The 26,506-nt window shown below is 35.5% G+C and overlaps 3 protein-coding genes and 2 long non-coding RNA genes across 5 annotated transcripts; 1 reads left to right on the top strand and 4 right to left on the bottom strand.

Moving 5' to 3' along the window:
• Positions 1 to 1,902: 1,902 nt before the first annotated feature.
• LOC126598435 (GDSL esterase/lipase At3g48460-like) lies at positions 1,903 to 4,164 on the top strand. The gene is made up of 2 exons (XM_050264802.1): positions 1,903 to 2,608; positions 3,514 to 4,164. Exons 1-2 carry the CDS (start codon positions 1,943 to 1,945, stop codon positions 4,018 to 4,020), a joined length of 1,173 nt encoding a protein of 390 aa, XP_050120759.1. The 5' UTR covers positions 1,903 to 1,942; the 3' UTR covers positions 4,021 to 4,164.
• Positions 4,165 to 4,388: 224 nt separating this feature from the next.
• On the bottom strand, positions 4,389 to 6,873 carry LOC126598438 (E3 ubiquitin-protein ligase AIRP2-like). Its single transcript, XM_050264808.1, has 5 exons — positions 6,538 to 6,873; positions 5,561 to 5,723; positions 5,373 to 5,439; positions 4,836 to 5,064; positions 4,389 to 4,678 (listed from the first exon to the last, which is right to left on the bottom strand). The coding sequence occupies exons 1-5, from the start codon at positions 6,627 to 6,629 to the stop codon at positions 4,468 to 4,470; spliced, it is 762 nt and encodes a 253-aa protein (XP_050120765.1). The 5' UTR covers positions 6,630 to 6,873; the 3' UTR covers positions 4,389 to 4,467.
• A 3,209-nt stretch (positions 6,874 to 10,082) lies between these two features.
• LOC126598432 (adenine/guanine permease AZG2-like) lies at positions 10,083 to 11,864 on the bottom strand. Its single transcript, XM_050264800.1, has one exon. It carries the CDS (start codon positions 11,838 to 11,840, stop codon positions 10,203 to 10,205), a length of 1,638 nt encoding a protein of 545 aa, XP_050120757.1. The 5' UTR covers positions 11,841 to 11,864; the 3' UTR covers positions 10,083 to 10,202.
• Positions 11,865 to 21,780: 9,916 nt separating this feature from the next.
• Positions 21,781 to 23,178, bottom strand: LOC126598441 (uncharacterized). Its single transcript, XR_007614827.1, has 3 exons — positions 23,040 to 23,178; positions 22,341 to 22,378; positions 21,781 to 22,253 (listed from the first exon to the last, which is right to left on the bottom strand). It is a non-coding gene; the product is annotated as an uncharacterized LOC126598441 (long non-coding RNA).
• Positions 23,179 to 24,394: 1,216 nt separating this feature from the next.
• Positions 24,395 to 26,489, bottom strand: LOC126598440 (uncharacterized). The gene is made up of 2 exons (XR_007614826.1): positions 26,163 to 26,489; positions 24,395 to 25,093 (listed from the first exon to the last, which is right to left on the bottom strand). It is a non-coding gene; the product is annotated as an uncharacterized LOC126598440 (long non-coding RNA).
• Positions 26,490 to 26,506: the final 17 nt, after the last annotated feature.

Below are 26,506 nucleotides of genomic sequence, written 5' to 3'. Positions count from 1 at the left end.
TTAGATCCAAATTAATAGCTACCAAATGAGTGGTACCACCACCCCTTAGTTAGATATTGACTTTCAAGTTCTAACTTTGAAGAGATTTTTCAGTGTGACCGTCACACGAGGTAGTACACCACTTGTCTTTATATAAATGGTGAGTTATATGTGTTAAAATGTTAATAACTTAAAAATTAAAATTTTCCACCACTTGCATAAAAACATGTGGTGTACCATCTGTATTTCCGTCACAAATAAAAATTTCTCCTAACTTTGATTGTTTGATGTTTGTTCGTAATTATGGTATGCTGACCTATTTCAGTGTCAATCAAACTCATAATTTATGCTGATTTTTAATTGGAAACTAATAAGTTATTACAGAAGAACCAAAATAACACAACAATTTTATTTGTATTGCGACAGTGAAATGCATAAATGTCGAAAGAAAAAGATTTGAAAGACATCCGAAGTTCGAATATTTTGCCTAACATCTTGTCGTTTTACAGTGCTAAAATGCTTTACAATCTTTGACCCAAAATCCATGAAAATTATGAGAACTTTTTCATTGTTTTTTGACTTCCAAATCAATGGATCCATCAATTGGATGTTGAGGCTAATAGTTATAGCATATAACAGTAGGAATTAACTTGGCTTCTTGGGGAGGGGTTTTTCCTCAATTTATTTGGTGATTAATTTACAGAACTTAAACATATAATTTGAAATGTTAATATCATAAATCACTTTATCAAGATCATATTTTTATAAACTCAATAAAATATGAGATCATTTAGTCAACAAACTATACAAAAACAAATGGACGAATTCGGTAAACATGATTTGTATCGCTATTTGCTACCATTAAGTGACTAAACGACCTTAATTTAATTGATTTTTTGTCCAGATGATCTTTTAAAATATAAATGGATCTAATCATAAACACGAAATTTTGTAAATCGAACACTGCTCTTGTGACAATAATTTGCACAAGTAGTCTTTAATTTGTTTCCAATAGTATACACTGCTAATGGTATATGGACTTCCAAATTAATAGCTCCCACATGAGTCACCACCACCCCTTAGTATATTGACTTCCAAGTTCTAACTTTGATTGTTTGATGTTTGTTCGTAATTATGGTATGCTGACCTATTTCAGTGTCAATCAAACTCATAATTTATGCTAATTTTTAATTGGAAACTAACAAGTTATTACAAAAGAACCAAAATAACACAACAATTTTATTTGTATTGCGACAATGAAATGCATAAATGTCGAAAGAAAAAAATTGAAAGACATCCGAAATTCGAATATGTTGCCAAACTTCTTGTCGTTTTACAGTGCTAAAATGCTTTACAATCTTTGACCCAAAATCCATGAAAATTATGAGAACTTTTTCATTGTTTTTTTAACTTCCAAATCAATGGATCCATCAATTGGATGTTGAGGCTAATAGCATATAACAGTAGGAATTAACTTGGCTTCTTGAGGAGGGGTCCTTCCTCAATTTATTTGGTGATTAATTTACAGAACTTAAACATATAATTTGAAATGTTAATATCATAAATCACTTTATCAAGATCATCTTTGTATAAACTCAATAAAATATGAGATCATTTAGTCAACAAACTATACAAAAACAAATGGGCGGATTCGGTAAAAACATTATGATCCGTATAGCTATTTGCTATCATTAAGTGACTAAACAACTTTAATTTTAATTGATTTTTTATACAGATGATCTTTTAAAGTATAAATGGATTTAATCATAAACACGGAATTTTGTAAATCCAACACTCTTCTCGTGACAATAATTTGCACAAGTGGTCTTTAATTTGTTTCCAATAGTATACATTGCTTAAGTTAAAAGACATATTTGTCCTTTTTCAGAAGTGAAAAAAGTACATAAGAACTATACATATGCAAAATAATAAGGTAGCTAGCTAGTAGTAAGAGAACTTAGACATGGCTTCTTCCTCTTCTCCACTCTTCACATCTTGGCAGATTACCCTCATTACCCTCACCACCATCTCCTTCCTCTCCTCCTCCTCCTTCCCCGCCTCCGCTGCAGCAACAAAACAAAACCCTACATCGCCCTTCAAGAAAATCTACGCCTTTGGTGACTCATTCACAGACACAGGCAACACAAGATCCATCTCAGGCCCTAGTGGCTTCGGCCACGTCTCAAACTTTCCCTACGGCATCACCTTCTTCCACCGCCCCACCAACCGCTACTCCGACGGCCGCCTAGTCATTGACTTCGTCACCGAGTCACTCTCCTTGCCCTACTTGCCACCCTACCGTGTCGTTTCGAGCAATGCCTCAGCAGACTCAACTCACGGAGTTAACTTCGCCGTCGCGGGTTCCACTGCCATAGAGCACGAGTTCTTTGTGAAGAACAACCTCAGCCTTGCCATCACTCCTCAGTCTATCCTGTCTCAGCTGCTTTGGTTCAACAAGTTCTTGGAAAGTAAAGGTTGCAAAGTTGGAGGACCGGAATGCAAATTTGATGATGCACTTTTTTGGGTTGGAGAAATTGGAGTCAATGATTATGCTTATACACTTGGATCTGCTGTGCCAGGTGATACAATTCAGAAGCTTGGGGTCAGTAGGGTTACTAGCTTTCTGCAGGTATGATTTTTAATTTCGCTAGATTTTTATGGGTAGAATAAATGGTCTGAAAATTGGTATGTTTTTAATTTAGTTTTGGGAAGTGATTTCAACCCATCGTATTTTTGTCATTACACGCCCATTTTCGTGTTTGGTTTTCGGATTAGGGAGAATTAAAGAACAAAATGCATATGAGTCTACAGAACGAGAAACGTAAAAAGTAGTGTGCGGAAATCATTTTCTCTTTTTTTTCACCTAGCTAGAATTATTTGTCTAACACAAACTCAAATGCCTAAAGTCAATAGGCATAATAAATCTTCAAGTTGTAGCCTAATATCCTTGTGGATGGATAGAGTGTTGGGTTTCTACTATTGCGTCCCGAAACTTCTCAATTTCCTAAAATAATATAATAGTTTCAAACCCTCTTCCTCTCCTTAATAATAATTATTTAAAAAAAAAGTTCTTCAAGTTGTTTTGGTTATGAGTATAAAGTCCTATTTCTCTCCTTTTTTTGGCGGATTCCTATTTCGAGTCAAGGTTTTTTGGCTAAATCACATTTTCAATCTCTTTAATTTAATAAAGTTCCACTTTCATCCTCTATTTTCGATTCCAAAAACGACAACGAATTTGGATTAATTTGCAAACCACATGATAAATTCGAATTCGACCTAGTTCGAGATACATGAATGAAAGTGTAATTTTATCCCCCATCATATTGACTATGTGAATCATTTGACACATCATGCGGTATAAAAATGTAATCTCCATTGCCTTACTCTCATGAATTCAATTGCACCGAATTTGGTCCTTATTCTTTCGAAGATAAATACTAAAGCTAGAAATTAAGCTTAATAATAAGTTTAAAAAAAAAAAAACAAATGTTTTGGACTTGGGCTGATTGGAGAAATGCTTTCAATGCCTTGCAGGCACTGTTAAAGAAGGGTGCCAAATATGTTGTTGTCCAAGGTCTGCCACTTTCAGGCTGCTTGCCGTTGGCGATGACGTTAGCGCCGGAAGACGACAGAGACAGCGTCGGATGTGTCAAGAGTGTCAACAACCAAACCTACAGCCATAACCTTGTGCTCCAAGCAAAGTTGCAAGTACTCAGGAAACAGTTTCCCCATGCTGTCATAACCTATGCTGACTACTGGAATGCCCATCTCACAGTCATGAAGAATCCGAGCCAGTACGGTTTCACGGAGAGCTTCAAGGCCTGCTGTGGGAAGAGCGATGACCCCTACAACTTCGACGTGTTTGCCACTTGCGGCACGCCTTCTGCCACCGCCTGTAAAAGCCCGTCTCAGTACATAAATTGGGATGGAGTTCATCTCACTGAAGCCATGTACAAGGTGCTTTCTGATATGTTCCTAAAAGGCAACGCCACTCACCCTCCTTTCAGTTCCTTGTTGGACATAAAACTGCGTAACGGGTGAATGGCCTGCCTTCGGATGATCAGATTCATCTTTTAGTACTTTTCTGTGTTGCTTGTGATCTCTTGAGAGTAGATATTTCTGTGTTCGAAGTATGCTCGAGAACTTTTTGAACTATTTACTATATATAATATAACCTGTGTGAAAGATGACCCCTTTTAAATCTGATAACGAATTCGGACCAGATTTCGTCGAATCATAACTTTTTCCGATTGCCTTCCATCACAAAACCAAAATTGCATAAGAAAAGAGGTGACTCGTCTGATATATATTTCTGTCTCTTACACAAAGCATATACATTATTTTGCTTGGGTGAAGTGGAAATGAAATTTACGATGTTAAAACCTAAACGGACTATGTACTCGTGATGGTTAATCTCTTAACTTATATTTTTGATAAGTTTTAATCTTACAATCGCCTCTCTCTATACACCATTTCTAGTATGTTTGATCAAATTAAGTACTCATAATACATTAAGAACAACGCATCCGGGAGATCTTTGGGCAGTCTGTTGATAAAAAGATAGAACCGCAACATATCTTCCTTCAACACGGTTTGAGTGTCAACCACATCGCTACCGCAGGTCAGAACCCACAAGTCCCCTGAGTTCACTCTTTTTAGACTTCCCCGGCAAAACGGGCAAGATTCCGATCTTATGTTCCTGTAATATATCAAGAGGCAAAGATGTGAACAGTTAAAAATAATGAGCCAAATCATCATATGGTAACTACCTGGATGAAACTAAAGCGAGCAAAGGAAGAACAAATTATTTTGGAGAAATTATTTCGAAGATTAGGGAAGAACTACGTTATTCATACCAGTCGCGGTAGCAATTAATGCACATTGCATGGCAGCAGTTTGGCAAAACCATTTTGGTGCAAGGTACTAAGCAGATGCCACATTCATCTTCTCTCTCCAAGTCCACATCCGAAAGCTTTATCTTATCCTCATATGGTTTCCTCGCAGCCATCTCTAGAGCTTCCTCTTGGGTGGTATCCATCTCCAATGAATCACCGTGGAGACACTGAAGGGACGGCAATATAACATCTGCAGTTTTATGTAGGGAAAGACATGAATAATGATGAATTGCAGAAACAACTCTGCTTAATGCGTTTTGAAGTTTAAAAGCAGACCAAAATGAATGCTTCCATAAAATTGAAATTACAGCAGGAACGAGATCCATTTAAAGAATTAGCCATCAATTTTCGAAATCCTAAAGTGAAGTTATGCACCAGAGGGCTCATTTTTAAGTTTTCCGTAAAACATACGCAAACATCCATCCTCTATATAAGGTTCAAATTGCATCTTATACAGATGTTAGATCAACTACCAGAGTTAGAAGAAAGTTTACATACTGTAAAATTCGCTGATGGTAGCTTTCCTTCCACATGAAGAGATATTTGATCTCCCATCTGAGCGTACCTGAAATACAAAACCAACAAACACGCAAACATTCAAGAACTAAAATTCCATTACGCAGGGGGCAAAAATTAAGCTGTAAATTTACATTAGAAACATAAGAACAGGCAAGGCAGAAACCAACCTTATATACAATTATGTGGAAAAGATTTAAGTAACTTGAAAATAAACACGAAGACGAGCAATCAATCCATTGAAGCAAAAACAGGAAAATGTGTGCCAAGTCACTGTAAACCAATTTCATTTGAAGAACCGTACCACCCTTGCTTCGGGGGATGGAAGCTGCCCTGCATTTTATTCAAGTAACATCAAAAGTCACTCAACTTGATCAACCACAAAAATGAAATATCTTCGTCTATTAAATCGGTGAAACATTCTAATGGTCAGCAACCCAAATTAAAAAATAAGGTACGCAAGGACATAAGCCGATGCTCTTAAAACTATGATAGGTTATGGGCTGAACCTCACTATGCTTTTCAAATTGCACATATTCCACAAACCCCAAAAATTAGTTCGATTTGAACAAGAAACCGGGATCTAATGAAGAATAATAGGCGGAATTCAGCAGCATATCCAAGATTATATACAGAAAAAACTGAAATTTGTTCTCAAAATCAAGATTATACTTCACATAAAGATTGAAGCTTGCGAAATGGGGTCAATACGACAACATAACGAAATTCAGATAACATAACAATGAAACCAGAAACAACAGGCATTAGATACACATCCAATGACAACACAAATGGATATTAGTTCCAAAAAAAATGCTGACACGAAAAATCAACTCAACTCTCTCCCTCCCTCTATCTCTCTCTCTCTCTCTCTCTCTCTCTCTCTGAAACAATCCATCATATAACCAAAACCAAACTTCATGTGGAAATTCAAGCTTAAAAGATCACTCTCTGGTGGCCCTTTGGATAGTGAGGAGTACAGTTTCAAATTTCAACCTCAGAACAGTAAATGCAGAACATATAAAACCACTAAAAATTCAGAAACCCACAACTGTATTCCACATTTCACAAACCCAATTTCAAAATTAAACATAAACAAAACCCAAATAAATAAATTTTTAAAAAAAGGTGGTAGTGTTGTACTTACAGCATATTGGCATGCTGAATATCTGCCTCAAGAACCTTGAGAGAATCATGGTAAGAAGGCCTGGAAGCAAGCTGCTCATAGTAATCCAACATCTCTCACTCCTTTCCACTCAAAGTTTCAAACTTTGAAGCAAAAAATGGAAATTTGGAAGAGAGATGATCAAAAAGTAGAGAATGAAGAAAACCCAAAATTATGGTGGTCAAATTATTACACAAAACCCAAAGAAAAAGCTTGGGTTTTTGCCAAATACTGGTCTTTTGGAAACTGGAAGCAGTTGTGAGAGGGGCCAGTGGGGACCAAAACCCTCTGTGATCATCAATACAACCTAATCTTGCATTAAACACTATATAATATATATATATATAGAGAGAGAGAGAGTGCATTAAACACTATATAATAATATATATATATATATATATATAGCGAGAGAGAGAGAGAGAGAGAGAGAGAGAGAGAGAGAGAGAGAGAGAGAGAGAGGACTTGGTCTTTCTTGTGTTTTTGAAATTTGATTAGGTGATTGTTTGTTTTGATTATCCGCTTAAAATTAAAGTTGGCATTTTGTTGACTTTCTTAGAAGTTTGTGTTTGAATGCTTCAATTTTGCTTGGTTGAGGGGTTATGCTTACGAGTAAATTGAGTAGGTTTCCTCTGCTTCCAATTGGAACCATCTATTTTGGTCAGAAGTATTGGAAGGGTACATTGCAGCCAGGAGTTAGGAGACCACCTTTTTTTTTTTTTTTTTTTTAGCGTTATTGAGTTAATTTGTCAAATGTTAAAGGGAAGAAGATCATGGGGATCGAATCTCAGTAGGATGTATAGACATTATTGCTTTCTACCATTACGATAAAACGTCATCTGCAAAAACGTGCTAATTCGCCCTCTCTATTATGTCACTGACATCTGTCACATGTTTTGTGAATTTGAATCGTATTAAGAATCTGCTTGAGACTATTTACAAAAAGTCCAAAAGTGCTCTCTATAATAAAAATAAAAATAGAACGTTTTTAACTACATTTAAAAAAAAGACATCTTCAAATACTTCTTCAATTTCAACAAAGTACTAATATTTTGAATAAAATTTCAAAGTATTTCTAATAGAAGCGCTTATAAGAATATTTGATTTCTGGATAACCTATTGAACTAAGTTCAAGTGCACTACCAATATTTTCCCTTTAAGCTTATGCTCTCTCTTCCTCTTCATAGACAAAGGTTTTCAGAGATTTTTGCAACCCAAAAGCTCACTAGCTTCTCACTCACTGGCAGGAAGTCTTCCTTCACAATTTAGCTTATTTTGTTCTTGTAAATGTTTATTCTGTGAATTTATGTTGGTTTTTTTTAAACTATAGAATGAAGGATTTTTTTTTAAATTTAATTTATTTATGTTGGGGTCGTGTATGTCTAGGGAAAAAGCTCTCACCTTTAAACGAAAGATAGCTTCTTTTTTCAATTTCTGCACTCATGGGTCTTTATTTGGTCTTGATCCTGAAGATTTTATGGTACATTGTTTAATTTCTTCTTGTTTTTGTTTTTTTTTAATTAAAATTTATGTATTCTTTTCTCCATTTTTTAAAGATAAAATGGATTTCATTCAAAGACATCAACCAAAGTGATAATATTAAAGTTCACCGTCTAGCCACTCATTCAGTTGATGTTGTTTGTATCGAGAGTAAGTAACGATTCTGATGGATGAAATATGCGAACATCATGACAATTCATCACTAAGATTGAGAAGTGAGGCCAGCTTAGTTTATAAAGCCCCACTGGCTAGAGAAGTGGTGACTACAGCAATTCCTCAGCTTCGGATGCATCTAAGTTTGATGGGACATAAGAAAAATAACTCTTCCGAAACCAACGTAAAAACGCATCACCTTCTGATGAAGATTCAAGAACCAACAACAAGCTTCTCGTCATCTCTTCCCAACAGCTGCTGTGAATCCTAATGAAGGGGAAGCATCTCTAATATTGTAAACAATATAACAAAATTGCTGAATGCTGACGGATCAGGCAAGGCGCAATTAAATTCCATGCTCCTACCTGTTTTATTGTGGGTTTCCTGAGTGTATAATGTCTGTAGTATACATAGTTTTCTTTGTGTTCAGTATCTTAATTTTGTTTGTTATGTACTCTCAATGTCATTGGCAGGCAATAAGGTGGCAGCATCCAAAAAGGAACATGATTTGATCGATGACAGTTTTCAGAGAGTGAACGAGAACTTTACTGGAACTCCAGAGTCTTTTGGTATTCCGTTAACTACAGTACAGCTAAATGCAGGGGTAACATTCGAGCTTGTCGATGCAGTGTAGTCAGATTTCTAATATGATTAAAAGAGAAAAGGACATTGTGTCTGTGGAAAAATCTGAACCTGTCGTTCAAGTTGAAACCTTCCAAGCTCATCGTTCTCCTGTTTGCAGTGCTACCTCAACCTTGTTGTGCAATTTTGCCGCCGCAATATACTGACATATTATCTATTCGGTGTTCTGTTAGTTTGACACAATCTTGTAAAGTCAATCAGTCGATCATTGAAGTTTTACGTTCGATCAATATATGGACATTGGAAAAAAATATCAATGTGGAAACTTGAACGCTTAATTATCATTATGTACAGAATACACATACACAAGTGTTTTCGTTTTCACAGAACGGTGCATCTGATAGTTACACACTTCTAATTTTAGAGATGTTCATGAGCAAGCGGATTGTTATAATGGATGCGCCTTGTTTGATCAAGGTCCTAACCCTGCGTTCGCCTTGCATGTGTGATCATTTTTTACTGGATACCGAGCATTCTTTAGGTTTTGCTTAAGTTATGTTACCTCCCTTCGATTCTTATGCAGGAGCTCCCAGTGCGCTTGCCAATACGCATGACCATCAGAGGAAGGCATACACCGGATAGGAGGGTAATTTTCCTTCAAAACACAACAATAAGATTGTGGCCATTCCTCTACATTGATAATTTTTTCCTTCAAAATTTTGTCTATTGGTCGGGAAGCTTTCAGCAAGCTAAACAACATTAGTATCGAAGATGCATCTGAACACATATATACGACACTTTTTTGTGATTTATATATACAGTGTGCTTATTGCTATTTTGTATCATCTCCACAGACGACCTCACGTATCAAATTCTAATAGATGTGAGGTCCACAAGTGCGAGTTTTACCTCTACTAGAGAAGTCGTACGCAAGATGGTCAGTTCTGATGGAGGAAATAGTTATACTCTTTTTATGTAGAGCTGCAAAACCAGCATGCAGGAATCACGTATTAGGTTGTAGTCTAACAAAGTTTGACCTAGTTTTAGTTCTATCGTGAGCAAGAAACCCTTGATGGATTCTGACTCTTGGGTTTTGTCTGATAAAACATGCTTTTGCAGTAATTCTCGAACATATCTTTGTCCATGATATGTAATTGTCTGAAGTAGAAAAAAATGTTGGTCTTTAATCATAGATTGCATAAATTACAGCAAAAAGGATGTTGATCTTGAAATATTAAAGAAATAAAAAATTGAGAAATTACCCATGCACCCGAAATCCTGTATCGAGTCCCTCCTTTCACAATATCACTTGTATAATAAATATTAGGGGAAAAAAATTCAAAAATAAAAACTACTAATTACAAAAGGGACCTCCTAAAATCACCCAAAAACAACAATTTAATAAAAAAGTGGCTTCAAATAACTTCAATTGCTGAGTCTGCAGGAGCTGTGGCAGACACTTGATTTTGTTCTCTTCCCACCATTCTTTTCATCTTAATCAACCACTTAATCACGATTGCCACATAATCATACAGATTGAGAGCAATGTAGAGCCCAATGCCACCAATAATCCCATTTGCTATGGAATAAGTGAGAGGCATTAGAACCATGGTCATGAAAGCAGGCGCAGCTTCTTTCATCTTCCCCCAATTTATGTCCTTCACAACCTTCATCATCATCACCCCAACCATCACAAGTGAAGGCCCTATAGCCCATGGAGGCACACTAGACAAAAGAGGAACAAAAAACAACGACACGAAAAAACACAGACCGATGGTCACTGCAGTCAATCCTGTCCGCCCGCCTTCTCTCAGACCTGCTGAAGATTCTATGTACGTTGCGATGGGGGTCACCCCCAGTGCAGCCCCCACGACTGTTGACCCTGCGTCAACCAAGTACGCCGAGTACTCGCCTTCGAACCCGCCTTCGTCGTTCACGAAACCGCCCATTTCGGCCATGGTGTACAATGTGCCTGTGGTGGCAAGAACATCAACGTAGAGCAAGGTTACCAGAGCCACCCAAACCTCAGACCTATTGAAATTGGTGAAGCTTATAGCCCCAGCTGTGGATTGAATTTTGTGAAAATCTACCACTTTTTTGAAATAATGGAAATCTGTGTCACCAATTTGTGTGTTGGGAAACACTGTCACACTTGTGCCCCTAAACCATGATATAAATGTGACAAAAACGATGCCGTATATCATGCTGCCTTTAATCTCCTTCATTAGGCCATAACATGTGATTATAAACCCAGCTGCACCCAGCCAGAACTTTGGGCTGTGCATTTTGCCCCCAAGGCACTCACCAGTTGCTGGGTTTGTGTTAGAACAAGCTGTGATTGTCACCAATGTGGATGGGTCTGGGCCCACTAGGCCCACTCCCTGGTGGATTTGTAGGCCCACAAAGGCAATGAAAAGCCCAATTCCTGCTGCACAAGCAAGCCTAACTGGATGAGGGATGAGCCTGGCCAGCTTTTCTCTTAGCCCAAAAGCAGCAATTGCAAGAAAAGCAATTCCCTCAAGTAACACCACAGCTAGGGCAGTTTGGTAAGACAATTTCCCACTTCCATGAAAACCCACCAAATTATAAGCTAGGTAAGCGTTTGGCCCCATCCCTGGGGCTAACCCCAAGGGTAGATTGGCCAAAACGCCCATAGCAATCGACCCGATCATGGCTGATAAAATTGTGCCAACAATGAGGTCACTCTTGGTCTTTGCAAGGCAGTTTTGGTATCCTTCGTTGGGAAGGATCATGCAATCCGGGGTGACGGTTTGGTTCGCCGTGGTGAAGCAGTCGGCAATGGAGCACGTGCCACCTGAGTCCGCGAGGATGGTGGCGTTGACGGAGATGATGTAGGCCATGGTGAGGAACGTGGCTAGACCGGCACGTAGCTCCTTGGTGAAGCAACTATTTCTTGCTTCTAACTTGAAGTAGTTGCCAACTTTGCTCTTTGAAACTCCATCGTTTAAGCGTTTCTCTAGTCTGCTCCATGACTTGCCTATTTTTTTGAAAACTCCACCATTTCCCATTGCTGCACATAACTCTCTCCCCATCTCTCTCTCTCTCTCTCTCTCTCTCTCTCTCTCTCTTGCTTTGGTGTGAATGTCTTATGCTAGGGTGGTGGTTAGAGTTATATATATTTTTGTAGCAAGATGCTTGAGGTGGCCAGGAAGAGAATCTTCTTGGATATATTATAGGAAGTTTTAATGAAACCCACTGTTCACTTTTAACAAAAAACCATATTTTTACATTTCTCTGGTACTATTCACTACACCCTTATTTGTTATTCTTCATTAAAACTAAATTTTTTTGGACTTTTCGTTTGTTTTCGTTATATTATAAGGACAAATGGGCACCATGCAGGGCAGAAAGTGTGAAAACTTGAAATTTAGGAAGTGAATATCAAATCTTCTCATTTACAATCGGTGCATTTACACGCATTTAAAATCTTCTTAACCGTTTGATTGATCTAATGAATTTTATCTATCCACATGATAATAGTTGCAGTAGACAACATACCTAATTTGTTTTTTAATTTTCTCTATCCCATTTTTCAAAGGGAACTTTAACGAAAAGCACCCGGTACTGTTCACTTTAACGAAAAACCACATTTTTACACTAAAAAGTCAATCCTGGTACTATTCACTTTACCCTTTATTTTGTCCTTATCATTAAAACTCAAAGTTTTCAAGCCCTTTTCATTAGTTTTACTTTTTTCAAATCTCATCGCCTATCGCTACTAAAAGAATTTACGCCATTTTTCCTGTCTTTCACTCTTTTTTTCTTTTTTCAGACATTCGTCATTTTCTCTTCAAATCTATAATTCACTTTTTCTAATCACAATATAATTTTCCAATACGTTCTGATTAATTTTTTTTTCTAAATCAGCAGAAAAAATTTGTGGGAACCAGTCTGACACAAACATGCAAATTGAGAAAATAATCTGTATTTCGAAAGCTTTTTAGGGTTTATTGCTTTTTAATTTTTTTGGAAAAAGAGGATGAGAGATTAATCTGACCCAAAAGCAAACTCGATTAGATTTCATATCGATCAATTACTCAGAGTCATCTGATACAAACGAAAGATGGAGTAAATGACTTATCTTAATTTGTGCAAATTGTATATCAGTTTTAGAGTTCCAAATTTTGAGTATAATTATGATGAAAGTGATCGAAAGGGAGATCGATCGAGAAGAAAAAGGTGAGTGCTATGGTGTTTTAGTTGGATATTACAAGGCTGGCGTGGAATAATTAAACGCCATCGGATTAATCTTATTCTAAATGCGTGTTAATGTACGAATGCTAAATATGGACACTCGGGATCCGAACCCAAGCGTTTAATCACATAGTGTCATCAATTTCTAAGATTGAAAATCGGAGGATATTTTTTCAAGCATTACAATGGTACATGTGTTACTTATCACATATTATAATATGGACGGACCACCTAATTAAACTTATGATATGCTGATACTGGTCTGAGTTCTTATAATTAGTTATAAATATGATTTGTTTCCTATTGTGATTAGATTAACATGGTATAGTATTAATATAGATTCATGTATAACCTAACATGCATCGTGTAATATTAGAGTAATGCTAGATAGATCAACTTTTTAAATTAAATTTACAAATTATATGATGTGCACATTAATCAATACTTGAATAATAATTCAATTACCAACAAACACGTCATATAATTTGTAAAATTTGATATAAAAAGTTGGTCTTCCTAGCATTACTCATAAACCCATATTAATATAGATTCATGTATAAAAATATTAGTAAAATGATATGCCTTATGATTTTTTTTTTAAAGGGGACAACTGGTGGCAAGCCACGATTATCCATCTATTTCGAGGCCCCGGAAGACTCACAGAGGCATTTCAACCTCCCCCTAATCACAAGTCTGACTTCCACACCAGCAGTAAATTTTCGAACCCTGTGACAATCACACTTTCTCAGAAAGATGGCTGGTTTGGTTTTTTGAGTGTGATTCTACTAATAATTAGGGCAAATTGAAATTAAATAGTATAAATAATAACTATACATTATGGCAAGCAAGCAAGCAAGCAACCTCTCAGGTTTTGGATTAAAAAGGCACGTCAATACTATACGTGAGTTATTTATTGATGAAATGAAAGATGCAACAATCATAATTTCATAGTTTAAATGGAGACTTTGGATACGATTCTTAGTTATGAATATTATTTGATTGAAACCTTGTTGGTTTTTAATGTTTGAATTAGGTCTCTGAAATTAATGTGATAATTTATTTCTATGTACGTTACTATATATTTTTTAAATTAAAAATTAGAAATTTTAGTTGTTTATATAAATGAGATTTTAAATAATAAAAAAACATAATTTGTGGGATTAAAAATATTAAAATATAAATATACTATTGTGTGTGTATATCACATGGGTACATTCATCAAAATTAACCAAAAAATTTATTGTATCAAAACATGGGTACTTTCTTCAAAATCACAAAAAAAGAAAAGATATTAGGCTTAATAACATTAGTAAATTTCTTCGATTAAACTTCACATGTATACATTTTAAAATCAAAGAAAAAAGAATGTACCCATATAAGTTTAAAAATGGATTAGAAAAAAATTGAATAGATATTATATAAAAAAAAGGGGTACATTTTACATATAACAAATTAGTATATTTAAGAATGAGTACATTTTAAGATTAAAAAGTTTTACATGAATTGGTACATATAATTAGCACGGGTACCTTTAGCAAAATAAAAGGTACAAATAAAAAAAATATATTGGTACAAATACAAATAAACTTTAAAAAATATGAGCCTAAAAAGAAATTAATATATGGGTACAAATTAAAACTAAAAAGAAAATTGGTACAAGTTAAAAAAGAATTACAAATTAAAAATAGGTACAAACTAAAACTAAAAATATATGATAAAAATTTAGTCATAAATATAAATATACTAATTGTAACATTTTTAACATTAAATGAATATGTCACATCTCCGCCCGGGACGGATCACTTCCCGGGCCCGCTCCACCACCGTAGCACGATATTGTCCGCTTTGGGCCCCGACTACACCCTCACGGTTTTGTTTTTGAGAACTCACGAGCAACTTCCCAGTGGGTCACCCATCCTGGGAGTGCTCTAGCCCCCTTCTCGCTTAACTTCGGAGTTCCTACGGAACCCAAAGCCAGTGAGCTCCCAAAAGGCCTCGTGCTAAGTATGGATGAGAATATACATTTAAGGATCACTCCCCTGGGCGATGTGGGATGTTACAATCCACCCCCCTTAGGGGTCCGACATCCTCGTCGGCACACCACGACCAGGGTTAGGCTCTGATACCAAATTGTCACATCCCGGCCCGGGGCGGATCACTTCCCGAGCCCGCTCCACCACCGTAGCACGATATTGTCCGCTTTGGGCCCCGACTACACCCTCACGGTTTTGTTTTTTGGGCCCCGACTACACCCTCACGGTTTTGTTTTTGGGAACTCACGAGCAACTTCCCAGTGGGTCACCCATCCTGGGAGTGCTCTAGCCCCCTTCTCGCTTAACTTCGGAGTTCCTACGGAACCCAAAGCCAGTGAGCTCCCAAAAGGCCTCGTGCTAGGTAGGGATGAGAATATACATTTAAGGATCACTCCCCTGGGCGATGTGGGATGTTACAGAATATATTTACAAATAAAAAAATATTTTATTATTGAAATAATTAATAATGTTATTAATACCCAAGAACCTTGATAAAAAATTGAAAAGGAATAGAATTTTAATCAATGAAGTAGCAAAAAGAAGAATGAGAACCTAATTTCTCCTAGTTTAAAATTATGAAAGATGTGCAATAGGTTTTGACTCTCCTCGTATTCTAGCCAAAAGAGAAGAAGATAGTTTTATGATGACACTCCAAAATGGTGAAAGATTCAACATACCATAAAATTGCCCTCAAGAGTTTCGAAAGTTACAATTGAATTAAAACGAGTTAAGGTAATTCCGATCAAATCCTTTCCTTTTTTTTCTTTCTTTAAACTTAAAATTTCCTTCTGTGTTCTCATATTTCCTTTCAGCACTCTTATATGGTTCACTTCCTACATCAACAAAGCGCTCTCTATTTGGAGGGGCAGGATGATGCATTCCGCTGCTAGATATTCTTCCATAAATTTACTATTTTTTGTTGTAAAAAACCATAAATTTTTTTAAACTTAACATACAAAAGCCAATTGTCACACGCACAGTGTGAACGTGTTCAAGAGTCTAGTTATGATGCAAATGATCGAAGGGGAAAAGCCAGGGAGATCGATTGAGAAGAAATTAAAGGGTAAGTGCTATGGTGTTTTAGTTGGATATTACAAGGCTGGCATAGAATAATTCAAGACCATTAGATAATCAAATGGTTAAGATAATACATGCGTTCAAATGACTAACGCTAAATGTGGATACTCGGGGATCTGAAGGAAGTAGTAGGGCATTCCAAACGTTTCATCACATGGTGTCACAACTTTTAGGATGAAAACTGGAGAAATATTTTTTCAAGCATTACATGTTATAATTCACATGTTATAATATGGACGGCAACCTAATTAAACTTAGAGAAAATTAGAATCTGGTACAGTTTTTCTATATCATTTAGATTAAACATTTGTGCTTTTTTAAAATTTGATTAAAAGGCTAGATTATGGGAAAAATTTGTTACAATATAATGTGCATATAGCACCAAAATTATGACAAAAATAAAATTTAATCAAATCACTAAAAAGCATAGATGTTTGATCTACAAAATTCTAAACTAAGGCGCCTATATCAAAAGATCCCTTAAACTTATGTGTCATGCTGACTTGAGTTACTGTAATTAGTTATACATACTAAATATAATTTGTTTCCTATTGTGATTAGATTAACAAGGGATAGCATTAATATAGATTCATGTAAAACCTAACATGGTATAATATTACTATATATTAATGTATTAAAATACTAATAAAATGATATACCTTATGGTAATGTGACAATCACATTTTCTCAGAAAGATGGCTGGTTTGGTTGGACAAGGATCCTCTCCGGATCTTTTTTGTAGGAATCTGGAAATTAATCAATCATGTCTATTTATCGTATATAGTACGGTCAGTTTTTGTTAGATACTATTTATATTTAATTTTAAATTAATTTTTAACCGTACGATGTACGATGAACGGACACGATTGATTGATCTTCCGGATCCTCACAAAGAGGATCCATAGAGGATCCTATTCCGTTGGTTTTTTGGAGGGAGATTCTAATAATAACTAGGGCAACTTGAAATTCAACAGCGATACAAAGAATAACCATATATTATGGCAAAGCAAGCAACCTCTCTGGTTTTGGATTAAAAAGGCAAGTCAATACCATACTTAAGCCACTTAGTACTACGGTCTAGTAATATTCATTTTTACTTATAAATGAGATGTTTTAGGTTCGATTCTCGCAAAAGGCGAATTTGAATCACATTATTACTAGCTCATTGTGAGGCTAAGCCCACCTCCCCTCTTTAGTGTAGATAATATTTTTTGTTTAAAAAAAAACCATATGTGAGTTGCATATTTTTTATTGATGAAATGAAAGATGCAATAATAATAGTTTAAAGGCTTGTTTGGAAGTACTTTTAAAATGATTGAATTTTTTTTTAAGTGAAATGTTTTTTGAACCAATCCTTAATAAAAACGCAAGTGAATTCTGAAAAACACTTACACTTCAAGTGCTTTTAGGATGTAAAAATATATTTTTTTCTTTTCTAAAAGTGTTTTTAGTCATTTAAAAAACACACGCAAATGAATTCTAAATTTGTGAAAGATGTGCAATAGGTTTTGACAGTTCACTCCAACAAAAGAAGGCAGTTTTGTGATGGCTCTCCTCTTACATTATATATGTGATGATCCAGTATTTTGTGGCGACTCGCTAGGGTTTTGGAAATCTTAAATTCTGAACAACTTGGACGTAGATATTCGACAACCTAACATGCTCTGTATGTGGGATGACAATCTTTGCTGGAGGAAGAGAAGAACAATTAGATTGACTTTTTTTTTTTTAAATAATTGTTTACTATTTATATTGGATTTTTTTTTTTTAAAGTCAATGTCTATAGAGGTATAATGTGGGAAATTCGTAAAACAAAAATGGTTGACAAAATGTATTATTCTTAAATAAACCCAAATTCATCGAAGGTTGGTTAATAAACGGACTTATTGCAACTAAATATACTAAAGTCATGCATTATAATCACTCATGCGAGTTTGATATCAATAACTTGAGAAATTATTGTGTTCTGTTGAAGTGGCGGAATATACTAATTTACGTGTTAATTTTAATTATTAATTTCCTCATGTAATAAAGTATATTTGTAACTCGAATACATATGATAACAAAACTTGATCTTAATCACGTCTTTTTTTGTGCCCACCTAATTATATACTTAATAACATTGCACATGACATGTAATCATGCAATCATGCAATCATGCATAATAAAATGTCTATCAAATATCTCCTTTAAATTTGATATGATCTGGTTTCGTGCTCAAATTTTTTTAGGGTTCTGAGGAGGTTTGACTCCTTGACGACTAAACGATGAGGGGAACGGTCCAAATTAATCTAACCTTGCACCTAAATCTCTTATCTTTACACTAACTTGGGCCCTGCAAGAAAATATATATGATTTTTGAGTTAGTTTTTGCTTAATTATTCACTTATTTATTGATGATTAGATTGAGAATTCCAAAATCAAAATCTTTTAGGATCTAAAAATGTTTTTATATTTATAATTTTAAGATCAAGGAAGCATCGTATCTCTTGTGGACCTTTAAGAGTGTTGGGGTTTTCCCAACTCTTAAGCTAAAAGTTTGTACTCAATTTTAGTTTTGTATCCTTAAAATGTAGTGTACGGCTTCGAATTTGTGACGTGCATTAGCAACAAAATAAAAATTGAAGTAAATAGTGGGCAATAGCCTTTAAAAAGCCAATAATATAAATAATAAAAGCTAAAGTATATGAATATATTAAAAGATGTGAGTAACGACGCATGCAATTAAAGAAATGAAAACAATAATATTATTTAAAGGTGCCAAACCATTGTCACTTGTTGTCCACTAGTTAAAAGAATCAGTTGAATATCAGAGTGCGGAACAAACAAGACTACAAAATAATAAGAATATTATTAAACAAAAGAGAATGCCGGAACGGCTACAAAACCCTAAGAGGCTACATTGTGAATGACTTGTTTTCTAATGAATAACAAAACATCATATTTATAATAAACTAACCCTAATCTACAACAAAACCTAATTTTAACGGGCTAAGCCCATAAAACCAAACATTCAAATAAACCAAAATACTAATATTTTCCAACACCCCGCGTCAAACTCATGGCGGTACACGACATGAGTTTGCCAACAAGCTGATGTGGATGCAAGCCTCCAAATTCCAATGCCGATGCCGATGCCAATACCAATGCCGATGCCGATGCCAACTTCCGAACAAACAAACAAAAAATTCAACCAAGTTTTTTTTTTTCTTTGGCCGCATAGGCCTCAAAACAAGCAACCAATTTTTTTCTTGTTTCTTCCTTTTTTTTTTACTCACCTTTTTTTCCTTCTTTTTTCATTCCATTCTACTTTTTCCTTTTTTTTTCCCTTTGCAGCAATACAGACTTGCGGATACTCCTGCAGGCTGCAGCGTTCAAAGATGCAGAAGCAGAGTCATGGGACAAAAAATGAACAAACAATTTTTTTTCTTCTTGCAAACAATCAATACCAACTAACATTCTGAACACGAACGACAACAAAAACAAGCAAACAGATACCAACCCGAAGCAGATTAAATCCCGAAGGATCAAACCTGCTCTGATACCAAGTTGAATATCAGAGTGCGGAACAAACAAGATTACAAAATAATAAGAATATTATTAAACAAAAGAGAATGCCGGAACGGCTACAAAACCCTAAGAGGCTACATTGTGAATGACTTGTTCTCTAATGAATAACAAAACACCCTATTTATAATAAACTAACCCTAATCTAAAACAAAACCTAATTTTAACGGGCTAAGCCTATAAAACCAAACATTCAAATAAACCAAAATACTAATATTTTCCAACAGAATCTAGGTAGCCATCATAGGTTTAAACGCTGCACTCAAATTTAGCTTAATTACACTTTATCTTAAATTAATTAGCATTAATCTTTTAGAGGAGAAAAACGGTCTTGTAACTAGTTGTATATATTACCAGTTTTGTGTTTTTATTTTCATTGCGTAATTAATCAAATAATAAGGGAAATATACACATTATTGTAAGAAAACTTAGATGTATGAGTGAACTTTCATTTTGCTCTAGCTATCTCTACCTTTATCCTCATGTGTGGCTATTCACGTGAGAAGACTCGTTGGGACTTCGATGCAAATGCGATCTTATTCATGCGTTAGATGGTTTCAACTTTTCACTCATCTATTATTATTAGAAAAGAGTACACATATCGTTTCGTGGAAGTTCTAAAGAACATATTCGTGGGAGGGGTTTTTTTTTGGTGGATCACTTCGAAACCCTTTTGGAGGGGCTATAACTTCAAAACCATGAACCCTAATTACATTTATACAAGTTCTACGTTTTTACCAATCGCATGCGCAGAATTAGAAATTTTATATATTGTACATATGAAGCTTTAAACGACAGTGGGATCTCCTTTTAAGAGACAAGGAAGAAGAGAAAATATTAATTTTTTTACACCATAAAAAGGAGAAACACTGAGAAATTAGTGTTAGGGTTTGGCATTACTTAAAAAAAGGTAAGGACCAAAACCCAAGTATAGGGAAGGGAAGAAGCAAAAGCAACGCCAGCAGCGTAGGTGGAAGAAGCACTACTTTTAAGAGGGTATCTCTCACAAATTTTTTTTGTCTTTAGGAAAATATGCACTTGCTTAAATTTCTAATCATCGCTAAGTTGATAATTTAATTTAGAGTTGTTATTGACATGCCAAAAATTATCATATACTTCTTTTATATATTACACATTAAAAAGAGGAAGAGTATTAGCAACCTTCTTATTTGGACATTTGCCCTTTACATTTTCGGCTCTCCTCATTATTACATTGTTGATTGATGATCGAAACCGTTTACTTTTTAGATTGCCCTTTAGAGATTGTATACGCAAAAATTAAACTAAACCCGAATATTATTATTTTTTTTGTCAAAAAACCCGAAATAGTTATTCAATAAATAGACAAATTGATTCACTTAAACACTAAAATTTCCAATGTTAATTGCAAGATTAAAAGATTTTTTATTTGGTTATTTTTTATTTGGAGAGTTGATCTTTAAAGGGTGATTTAGAAAGTATAAGGTGGCGGTCATCAAACTTCAAAATGGGAAGGAGATTCACAAAAGTAGAACAAAAGAGCCCAAGTGAGAATATTACAAGCATTTCTTGAAAACAGAGAACATGATGACTATTTTTTTAATACTAATTGATACCAATTTGCTAATTCATTTACCTAATACTCTGTTAAAAGAAAAAAAAGTCAAAAGTCATTGCCTTTTTTGGTGTTCTTGTCTTCAAAGTCTTAGGAAGTAGGAACTTAAAATACGACTTGCCATATAGTGGGATGATGCAAGGATTTTCTGAATTGAGATTAGTGTTGTGATATGCCCTATATAGAGTGTGACTTTGATGCTGATCCAGGCACAAGCTCACCCTTAGCCAACTCCATTCCCTGACTAGAAGGCTCACCTAGTTAGGGATGAAAACTATACTCGTTAAATTTGTTTTGTGCGGTTACCCAGTCATTTGAGGACGATTTGGATGTGGTTATTTATAGTATAGAGACGTATATGAAGAAACTAAAACTATCCGACACGGTTTTGAATATGGTTATGAAGATAAAAGAACCGTATCCATAGCCACCACCAAATCGCCCCCTTTTTTGTTTTCCAATACATTATATGCTTCGTATATTAAATGATGAAGAATTTTCATCAACTATAAGAATAAATCGCATTTTATTAATGTAATGGAGTAGTTGTTCTAAATTCTAGAACATAGCAAAACTAACCTTGTCTAGCAAACTTACAAGGCAGGTTAAGAAGTACAACAGATTTCATATGGTTGCGCTACAACTGCAGATACAATTCATGTTCTATCGGATAGATAGAAGTACATTCACAAATTTCAAAGGATTCACTCAATTTTACAGGTCTTTGAACCCACATACAACCTTGAAAATTTCCGCTCTACTTCATCATTAATTTTTCATTAAGATCACAACTCACAAGTATCAATTGTCAACTTATTCAAAACCTTGCCATGATTCAACAAGTACTCGGCCGCCTCCAACTTATCCGGTCGCCCCTTGAATCCTCGTATGCAAATAGTCCTGAGGCATCTAGTATCGACTTAGGATGATGCTCACAGGGGCATTGAGCGTGTTTGTTAGTGATTTCCAAGCGTAGCATACTGAAAGACGTAGCTCCAAGCAGTTACAAATTGTTAAATGTAGGCAAAGGAACATCGATATTCAAGATATTTCAGTTTGGGCGTTACCTTGAGCGCGTTTATTAGTGATTTCCAAGCGTGGCATACTGAAAGACATAGCTCCAAGAGGTTCAAGTTATTAACCGTAGGCAAAGTACATTGATATTCGATACGAGAATCCCCTAAAAATGAAGCTGAAAGGAACAAATACTTGACAGTGAAGATTTCTGCCAAAATCCTATGTTTTTTTATCAACATTAACACGGGCAAAACCCTACCTGCCTAAGGGGCCTTCAGTTTCTTCAAGGAATAGTATCCATAAAGTTCTCTTCAGATCCAACTTCTCAAGATTTGAGACATCAGCAACAATACAAAGCTTCTCCACATCCTCAACTTCCATACGAACATCGTCCAAACTTATTCGTAGTCCTTTCAATTTAGGTGCATTGACAGTTATGTTTACGGTTGAACCATCCTTAGGCATAGCAAAATGTCCATCTATAATCAAATCTTCAAGCGCAGGGCGACATGAAAAGCGCTTCTTGATTGGGTCAAGAAATTAGTCAAGAAATTAAGGTATTGTAACATGGAGGTACTTGAGCCTCAGGAAACAAATTGAGGTAGGACTGTAGGACTGAAGCAACGGAAACATAAAGTTGAAGGTCGAGTTCAACAACATTACGCCCAGTGGCAGTGCAAATCCAAGCATCAATACGATCAAAATAATCCTCTATTCTGCGACAACGATGAACTTTATGCATGTTTGACAACCAAGGAAGAGAAGTACTTGATCTACAAACCCCGTGGTACGACCTTTATCATATCCTGTGAAACACAAATAGGTCTAAATTCGGACCAGAAGTCGACATATGTATCCATCTGTGTGATAAAACACAGGTCTTACAACATGTCTTGTAGGAAAGAATGTGGCCAAGAATATCATCCGGTAAATCACTGATCCTATCTCGAGTGCATGCTTTGCGACGCTTTGACTTTGATTTCGAACCCATTTGCGATATATACGATGCGGTTTCCGAGAAACACATGTTACCGATAAAAGTTAAAAAACCATGTAATTTTGACGATTAACAAGCATTTTACGAGGGTTTAAGTATCCATAGAAAATTTTACATTACATATATGGGGGTAAAATATGCACGAAATTCAGAAAAAAAATCTCCTGATCTCCTAACCTACAATAAAACCTAATTACTAGTTGGATTAGTTCTAATTCAACAACAAACAATTAGCCTCGTTGAATTTAGGGTTTTAGTAAATCAGGGTTTTCTTGGTATCCAAACAATCCAAAAAATATATAATATTATAGTTAAAACAGTGAAAATATGTGAGTAAAAGGGCAAAATACTTACCAGATACGGCGCGTCGGTAAATTCTGTTTGGCAGCCGAGAAACAACGAGAAAATTTTCACCTCTATGTGGAGTAGTTGTTGATTGAAGAAAAAAAACTGAATGGCCAAAAAAAAGAAAAAAAAAAGGGGAAGATGTTAGAGTGTGACCTAACATTCTCGAGTCGTTTTAGGTTCGAATCTCGTGGATGAAAAATTCGATACTAAATTAGGCTGTCCATGGTGTGGCTTAGCTGAATTTCCTATTTCCTAGTATAAAAATATCGATGTACTAAAAATAAAAAATAAAAAATTCTCGAGTCCGTACTAATTATTTGGGCCGAAACAAGGCCCAGTCTTACCAATCCTCACATTTGGGCTGGGCCTCACAGCTTTAAAAAACGACAACCCACCCAGCGACCCAGCTGCCAGTAGATCAATATCCAAATAAACGACATTGCGCCGAAATCAAGAGAGTCACTTATATGCCTAGTTCGGCAGCTCGGACTGTATTGCCTATTTTTGTCGGATATGATAAATTGTCACCGGATAGTACTGACTAAATTAATTAGACGTTTGGTGTAGTATCAAACTAATTATTGTATTATTTATACTATGTTTAGTATTGAACCGGATAAGAAAAAGGAAGAAAAAAATATTTGACAAATCGTTGTTTGTTTGTTGAACTTTTCTCATATTTATACATATTGAAAACCATATAAAATTTCAAATTCCATACATCAAATTCAAAATCTTTTCCAATAACATAAAAGAAGATTCACAAAACACAACTACAGTTGTTACGTTATATAGATTAATCCAACCACATATCCACGTTCACAAAATATACAAATGCAAGTTGGTTTCAGTAAGAAACAGTTTGTCCAGATAACCAAAATATATGCATGCTGCTGCTTTGCTTTCAGTAAGAAGCAATTTGTCCAAGTACCCAAAATTATACATGTTGTACCTTTTAAAAAAAGATATGCATGTTGCTTTTAACAAAATATAATGTTGTTGTTTTCCAATGTCAATTGCGGTTACTTTGTCCAAGTAACATGAGTACGAATGATTTTTTCATTGCACCATCCAACGACAAGAATGTCCTCTCATTATGTGGCTTTTCAAAAAGGATAATCAGTGCCTTGATTTGATCCTCAATAGACAAATCCATCTTTGACAATTCTGAAGCAATCTCAGGTTTTGAATCCACTCCTTTCCCAAAAACAGCTTGTAAAATTTCATCCAACTTATCGACTGATTCAGAAATCATTTCTTTAAATGCCACAGCAAGATCATTATCATTAGCAACTGACCTCTTCCTTTTCTTGGTACTTGAATTTCTAAGTGCAAGTTGCATATTCCGCCTTCTAGCTGAATTATGATTCATCATGAACCACATCATCAACCAAGTCACAATATTCAAGTACCACAACTTAACAATGAAGCATCCCACAATCTTTCTTTCATCCATGTCTAGTGAAAATATAAAATAACATTATTAGATGGTGGCAAATAATTAAGTAACTGGAGCGTGACATTATACATGTAAGTAAGGACATAAGAAGGATACAAAAAGACATGATTATTGGCTAATGAAAGCAAAAATACATAATAACACTAAAAACGGAATAGCATGAGAACTCATCAACCAAAACCAGGATGCACATTTCATACTTCAAAATGAGTTTCTCTTTATTCATCAAAATGAAAACAAATCATAGGGAATGGGAAATGCAAGCAAATAATATCAATAACAATCAAAGCAATAACACCAATTAATCAAACATATCTATAAATCCCCAAATACCCACAAACTGAATTCTGCATGGAATTAAACAAACCCATCAAGCAAAAAGATGAAACCATTGCTTCACTGACTAAGCAGTCCCAATCATGCTCTTTTGGCTGCAGAGCAATCAGATGAACAAAGTAGAAAAAGGGAAAGTTTTTATTTCATTTTAATTTGATACAAAAAGAAAGTTTAATGCTTCAAAAACAGTGAGCACAGGAAAATGTGTAGCTTAGCTCCAGAGTTTCCCTCCATCGATTTTCTCAGCAACCAAACAGAGCCTCAAAACTCAAACCAAAATATACCCAGATTACCGAATCACATATTCCACCGACTATCACATTTGAAACCACAGAAAGAAAATGAAATGTGTTCCAAGCTCAAATTTTTCTGTGAAAAAACTTGGAGGAAGAAGAGGCAGCGAAAAGATCATATTTTTATGGAGCTAAATGTGATAGGAAGTTAGGAACCGAAAGCTACAACGAATACTGCTGGTGTTCATGAAGAATCTAAAATTCCACACCCAATCCCAAGTACTAAACAATATACTGATATGGATGAAAGTTCAACACCAACAACAAATCCAAAATTCGACCCCACCAGCAAAACTTAAAATTCGAAAATTCTAATTAAAACACAAAATTACATAATCAATTGCATAATTAGAGAGAAAACAATAACTAGATTCAATCAATTGAAAGAAAATTGCAAGAAAAATAGAAGTAGGGGGAAGAACAGAGGGAGGGGCGGAACCTGGGGAGAAGAAGAAAAATGAGAAGATGAACTGGGATTCAAACGAAGAAGAAGGCGTTTGAGAAGACTAACTGGGATTCACGAGAGAGCAAGCGCGCGAGAGGCAGAGAGAGCGGCTGGAGAGGACCGAGAATGCGTCTGGAGAGAAAGGAGAGAGCGAGAGATTTCACCCGACTAAATTGTACCGTGGTTTTGGAGGGAATAAGCAAGCGAATCTTTACCTTATAAAGTAGGTGGACTCGGATTATTTAATCTGGTGGCTATTTAATACAAACAGACACCAAACATCATAATTCTGTGTTATTAGTACTATCCGGTGCCGATGTGCCAAACGAGGCCATAGT

This window comes from Malus sylvestris, chromosome 14 (genome assembly GCF_916048215.2).
Source record: "Malus sylvestris chromosome 14, drMalSylv7.2, whole genome shotgun sequence".
NCBI lineage: Eukaryota > Viridiplantae > Streptophyta > Magnoliopsida > Rosales > Rosaceae > Malus > Malus sylvestris.
Note: the sequence above shows the minus strand (reverse complement) of the source record. Positions and strands in the feature narration are given on the sequence as shown.

Excerpts from the sequence above, each read along its gene's own strand:
- LOC126598435 (XM_050264802.1), top strand. The coding sequence starts at position 1,943 with ATGGCTTCTTCCTCTTCTCCACTCTTCACATCTTGGCAGATTACCCTC. Across the intron at positions 2,609-3,513 it reads GGGTTACTAGCTTTCTGCAG|GCACTGTTAAAGAAGGGTGC; the intron begins GTATGATTTTTA and ends AATGCCTTGCAG.
- LOC126598438 (XM_050264808.1), bottom strand. The coding sequence starts at position 6,629 with ATGTTGGATTACTATGAGCAGCTTGCTTCCAGGCCTTCTTACCATGAT. Across the intron at positions 5,724-6,537 it reads ATTCAGCATGCCAATATGCT|GGCAGCTTCCATCCCCCGAA; the intron begins GTAAGTACAACA and ends AATAAAATGCAG. Across the intron at positions 4,679-4,835 it reads ATTAATTGCTACCGCGACTG|GAACATAAGATCGGAATCTT; the intron begins GTATGAATAACG and ends GATATATTACAG.
- LOC126598432 (XM_050264800.1), bottom strand. The coding sequence starts at position 11,840 with ATGGGGAGAGAGTTATGTGCAGCAATGGGAAATGGTGGAGTTTTCAAA.